Source organism: Sitodiplosis mosellana, unplaced genomic scaffold (assembly GCF_009176505.1).
Source record: "Sitodiplosis mosellana isolate CC-2019 unplaced genomic scaffold, AAFC_SMos_1.0 Smas_scaffold_5048, whole genome shotgun sequence".
Classification (NCBI taxonomy): Eukaryota; Metazoa; Arthropoda; class Insecta; order Diptera; family Cecidomyiidae; genus Sitodiplosis; species Sitodiplosis mosellana.
In genome coordinates, this window is record NW_022600290.1 from 5,560 (window position 1) to 11,903 (window position 6,344).

Consider the following 6,344-nt stretch of genomic DNA (forward strand, 5'->3'; position numbering starts at 1 on the left):
AAGTTTATCGGGTAATTCGAATTGTATTTACAAATATATCTAGTAAGAGTACACCTTAACTCTCGCTCGTTCATTTCACTCTTTTGCAATATTATTTTAAAGAAAATGAAATAAATTTTCAGTGCCAATAGAGGTGGATAGGATAGCACAGAGGACCTTCATTCGCGCGCGCGCTCATTCGGTCCTCTGTGCTATCCTATCCACCTCTATTGGCACTAAAAATTTATTTCATTTTCTTTTAAAAAAAATGGTACGATCAACAAAGGTGGGGAGTTCCACCTCCACATTTTCATTTCAATATTTGTATCTTCATCCGAATATAGAGTCTACAGTACCTTAAATAACGTAAAACCGCTTAAATTCAACGTGTAAGTCACGCGGCTTTAAGTACATTTTCAGTGCGGCTCAAAGTGATTTCTGAGAAAAACACTTAAAGCCGCGGCGGCCGTAAAGTATTTTTAACAGCGGCTATAAGTGTTTTTCTTATAATTCACTTTGAGCCGCGCGGCTGTAAGTGAAATTTGACTTGCGGCCGTAAGTATCGCGGCCCAAATTCAGAACTCCATCGAAAAGTGTGCATTTTATGCTTTCAAGAATGAATTTTGATATTTACCTGACTGAATTTCGATTGGGTGTCCAAAATGTCGATGAACAATTTCATACGATCATCCATGATTTGAACGCCATTTCGAGGTTGTTGTAATAAATTCTGGACAGCTTCACGAATCGAACCAGGTGTAGTACTGCATGAGCTACTGTCCGCAGAATCCGAAAATGAATTATTGTTGATTTTTCCTTGGTTTGTTGAATGTTTCAACACGTCAGAACATTTTCGAAGGTATTCAATTGTCTCCATAGAATGTGTATTATTTGTCATTTGACAAAATTTATCCAAAATTTGATTAAAATCCATACGTTCAGTCTTTTTGCTTGTGATGCTCGGCATAGCCTTTTGAATGAGAACATTCTTTTGAGGAGTAGCCACTGCCAATGCTTCTAAATCTTCATTCATAATTCGTAAGTTATCCGAGAGTTTAGAAAAACTGTTATTCACATTTGTACTGATTTGATACTGACTGAAATTCGGCGTTGATTTCGAACGGGAATGTTCCATTTTCTCTTTAAATTTACTGAAACGGTCGGCTGCACTTGATAAGTCAGACTGATCTTCCTCTGGGAGTTGATTTGAACGAATTGCGTCAAGAAATTGACGCAATTGATCAGATGGAGTTTTAGCTTCAGTCACTGTTTTAGTTGAAATACCACCATTTTCACTTGTTTTTGGAAGTGGCGTCTTTTGTGTTTGATTTATGGACGAAGATGAACTTGATATCGGGGCTGGAGGAGATGGTTCGACATGTTCAATTTCGTTCATTTTATGGCGAACACTATCCAAAAAAAGCCGCAAATTTTTCGATGATATTACCATGTCATCAGCTTTGGTAATGAACAATGCCGTAGTTTCTTGAGGAGATGATAATTCAAGCTGACGATTTTTTTCCATTTGCTGTGTACGTTTCATTTCGGAGAGAATTTTGGCCTGCTCGGAATACTTTCGAACACTTTCCGTTATCGAGCGGAGTTGCTCCGAATACATACGCAACTGATTCTCTAGATAGTTTTGCTCTGGTAATGTGCCATATGCAAACGATACTGGACGATCGGCTTTTCGTGTCAAAGTATTACTCTGACATACATTCTTATTACCACTTAAACTACTATTACTATGGCTCGTGTTCGTTGTATGTCGATTCAGTTGACCATGGAAGGTGGCCGATTGACGTATTCCACCAGCTAATGTGCTAGACACAGATCTTTGTTGGAAGGATGAACTCGTGGGCGGATACTGGACTGAACTTGGCAATTGAATTTGTTGTATCTGCTGCGAGAAGCGACGACTTGGAGGTATCGGTGGAGGTCGTGAGTGACTCATGGCAGCTAAGTCATTGAAACTATAACATAATGGAGTATTAGGAATGCTGTGAAAATGGCGAACATTCGGAGGAATCCCCTAGATTGAAAACTGTTTTGAATCGATTTTTAAACCTAAAGAACAAATCAAACGAAATTAAATTGCGGTTTGCATTTTTGAAAGATTCCATTGATTCGAACGATTTTTCAATGCAGTGATTCCCTTTGTTTCTATTAGACTTTTTGCTATCCTAAAAGACTTTCAATTTACCTAGCTCGGTCTAAGCTACGCGGACGAACAGGTATGCCATTATTGTTAACAGTTGATGGCGTTGATTTGTTAGTGTTATCCGCAGAAATGCCCAGCAAAACTGCTGACTGTACGCGTGGTGTGCTATTTGAGCGCCTTTGTACTATTGGAGGCGGTTGTCGATTTTGCCCCGACTGCGGATTATTATTGGAGGTATTGTTGATACTTGTAACAGTGGCTAACAGTGGTGAATACAATGAAAAATCCTGTGATGCCTGTTGTCGATTAGTTGTTAACCGAGATGGGCTATTTATAAAGTGACCGTATGATACATGTTTCAACGCTTGTTGTGCATACTCATTATTTTGCGGTTGATTGAACACTTTTTGTGCATTTTGGTTACAGTTTCTCACATTGTTCAACGTGTTCATTGAGCTTTTCATTGCACTATTGTTCGACACAGGAATATTGTTATTTGGAGTACCGTAGCTGTTGCTGTACGTCAGCGTCGTTGTGGCGGCTGTTCGAGGAGCCGCTCCTGCTGTTATCAAACTGGTCAACTCTCCTTTGTTTTGATTTAAAACCGATAGTCGAGCAAGAGAGTGTCCAGATGAAGGCGAAAACGATGCAGCGGATAATGCGCCAGCTATGCTATGGGGCCTATTAGGTCGATTATGCAATATATTATTATCGATATCGTTGATTCGACCATAATCACTGCTTCCGTTTTCTTTTTCATTGTTGCCAGAAGCAACATAGTTTTTCATTTGCTGACTTTTTATCACATTGCTTAGGTTTAAAATGGAAGCCGATTGGGACATACTGTACACACAGACATCGTTGTAAGATGGTCTATCATTATTGCAATTGACCAGTGGCAGCTCCTGTGATAACGATGAAAACTCACCAAAATGTGTTACAAACGGATTATCCAAATGCAGCGATATTGTTTCTTCATCAATGTACAACTCATTGGAAGAAGCAGTTTTTGATGCCGATAATCCACCATCACGCCGCGATAGACCAAAGCTATTTGTTTTTTCATCATCATCGAGGCCATTGTTATTGAATTCCCCCTGATTTGATTCCTTTTGATCTAACGTCGTCTTATTATTATTTCCGTTGAAAAATCCATTTACTGAAATTTGGCAACCGATTAGCTCTGTCTGGCTTAAATTTATCGCTTTCTGATTAATTATTGATGTTCCACTCACTGTGATTGCATCATTCAAAGACAAGATTTTATCATTCAATTTAACAGAATCACCGCTATTATTGTCAAAATTATCTCGAGTATTTCCATTATGAAAATGAGTCGTTGATTTCATATTTAACTTTACATTCACTGATTAAACTTCCACTTCTAATAACACTTGGCTTTTTGGGTCCTTACAATTTGATTACAGAAATATCTTTAAATCTCACTAAACAATATACACAAATACACATCGATTACGGTTTTTTTTGTGTCAATAGACACCACGGCACCTACAATTTCTTCGGATATTTGAATAACATTTAAAGTTTACTTTCCTTAAAATAGGTGTGCAGAGAAAATCTCACTTGCAATTACAAGTTGTTCATTTAGGCTGGATTTGACGCATTGAGCAGAATCTATTTCAATCAAGGTTGAACAACTGCTCTAGCAAGCAACTTATTATATTAACTTATTATCAATATTTTAGTGCGAAAATATCAGACAAAATATACGAATTTATTTTCAAAATATTAATTTATATTTGCACATTCAATCGTAATTGAATACATTTTACAGAAAAATTGCATTTATGCCTTTCTGTTGAAAGCAAAATATGGAAATTGAAATCATGACTTTAACAGCGCAAATACCATGCCTTTCTCTGCATCGCCAACTAAATTCATTTTCATAATTTTCACATTCAACACCCTCTACTCAAATTATTTTCGACCATGGTTGCCTTCCGGTAACGCACAACTTTCAAAAGACTTCTCTCTGTTGGTTTTTTGCATATAATTTTTCGTTTTCCTCCTGATACGAGAACCGATGCGTTGTGGTCGTTTGTGTTATTTTTAACTAAATCATAATGAGAATAAATTGTAGAATATTAAAATTTATTGAATTCAAAGCCGCGAACAATTCAGCAGCTGGATACATGTGGCAAATTGATTGATGATATTTATGGTCTTCATTGTGACCGACAGGAAAACAAGACACAAAAAGCTTTACGGAAAAATAGATTGACTAATAATATAATATGCCCATCTGATGTCAAATTAGTATTAGTTGGCATCATTGTTTGACTGAAGATGAATTTGACCAGAAGAAACAAAAATTTCATTCTGCACGAATATTGGCCTCGCTTAAAGGAATATTGAAAACAGTTTCCAAGTACTTTTTTTTAAAAGAAATTCAAATATCCGTTGAAATTCAAATCAATTTCGAAATACCGATAGTTTTGCAATGGAACATACATTTGATGCTATTTGTGTGTTTCACAATAAAATTGAAGAAAATTAAGCATCGATCAAATTACAACTCTTCTTGGGTTTTTCAATTCATTAAACGCACTTAATGTACTATAACAGTTAAATTCATAAACAATATGCACGATCACAGTTTAAAAATTCCAATTACACAGTTCTGTAATGTTCTTTGTGCACAACCAATTAAACTTATCTTGATATGTAAGTATTAGGGCTTTGTTTTGCCTTTCGGTTCAAAATGCGTTTGCATATGTACGCGTTTTCGGTTTCAATCCATAACTACATATTTCAGCTTTCCACAAACTTCATCGTTGTTTTGCTACTTAATATATGTATGGCGCGGTTTCTTCGGTTGTTGTCTAACGTTTAAATTTTTTATTCACATTTATTTAACGAGCGTTACGAACTAAAATGAAAATAGTGTTGCTTAAAGCATATCTACGCTCAAACTGGTCCAGTTGTTCTTTTACAATCTCAGTTGAAGACGGATTTTCAGATTTTGTGAGAGCAGTTGAGAGTTACTGAAGTTTTCCACTCACATCACAATCGCTTACTCTGCGCCGCTGTGAACATACACATCTACATTGAGTGCACAATCATGCACATCTACATTGAGTGAAAAACAGGATTCGGTTGCCTGTTCAACCACTAAAAGAGTAGAAAACACATATGAGTAAAAATTTCTAAGGGGTAAAGAGCGGTCGTGCTGCAAATTATGTTTCATTATATTCTTTTGGAGCATTCGAAAAAGTATAAACCGTGAACAAATCAGTGTTTAAAATTTTACGCACGCATTCGCATTAATCGGATGTAGGCGATAAAGCAAAACATATGTTTTGTGTATTTCAGAACTCTTTGAAGATGAATTACGGTAAAGAACAATCACGGCTATAGTTGTAATTATTTTAGATTTTCATTTGATATACCGACCATTCCTGATTATGTATTTCCTCTTTTCGGCCGTTTTTAGATGCAGGTTTGCCACTGGTTAGTTATTTCGGCTATTTCAAGCTTTTATAGCTAGAACGCAAAGTAACCAACACGAATCATCACAACAACTTGGAAATGAAACAAAAACAGTTTCTGAATATCTATGTGTGAGAGTTGTACAGTTTGTTGTGAAGACACCAATTCAATATTTCTTGTCATTAAAATGAAAATCGGCGAAAATCTCAAGCAAAACATACTCCACTTTATCAAAAGTCATCAAAAAACATACACTACTCTCAATCTCATAAATTAAATTCGACGCTAGGGTTAGACACGGGATTTAAGATTTGTAGAGATTCATAAAAATTTAAAAAAATCGTTGCGTATACAAGTAGTGCCAAGAGTTATAGAGATTCTCGAAGATCGGTAACGATCGACCGCTTTTTTTGTAGCTATTTGGTTCAGATTTTCAGCTTTTTCAGCTATATTTCATAAGGCGATAGCATGAATGAAAATGCGGCAGGAAAAATCAGCAAAAGCCTTGAATGTTTCAAACGCTTCGGATTGATGGCGCTGTCAGAAGCTCTCTGAAGCACATTAGAAGTGGTGAATGTGATTATGACAGATAATATTTGTATTTACGTTTAGAAACGTTGACTGTCAAAGTAGAGAATGTTCTGTCAATATAAACCAAAATACCAACATGGCGGGCTAAAATGCTGTCATGGCGGATTTCTTTCTCATTAAACTACACATGAAAATATCACAAAAACGGCTGGGAAAATCGGCA

The 6,344-nt window shown here is 36.3% G+C and overlaps 1 protein-coding gene across 1 annotated transcript; it reads right to left on the bottom strand.

Annotated features, from left to right (window-relative positions):
- Positions 1-589: 589 nt before the first annotated feature.
- On the bottom strand, positions 590-5,129 carry LOC129572468 (dystrophin-like). The gene is made up of 3 exons (XM_055452432.1): positions 4,613-5,129; positions 2,183-3,585; positions 590-1,952 (listed from the first exon to the last, which is right to left on the bottom strand). The coding sequence occupies exons 2-3, from the start codon at positions 3,487-3,489 to the stop codon at positions 590-592; spliced, it is 2,670 nt and encodes an 889-aa protein (XP_055308407.1). The 5' UTR covers positions 3,490-3,585; positions 4,613-5,129.
- Positions 5,130-6,344: the final 1,215 nt, after the last annotated feature.

Bases quoted from the DNA above. Each gene is read 5' to 3' on its own strand.
- LOC129572468 (XM_055452432.1), bottom strand. From the start codon at position 3,489: ATGAAATCAACGACTCATTTTCATAATGGAAATACTCGAGATAATTTT. The intron at 1,953-2,182 runs GTAAATTGAAAG...ATTATGTTATAG, and splicing joins CGTAGCTTAGACCGAGCTAG to TTTCAATGACTTAGCTGCCA.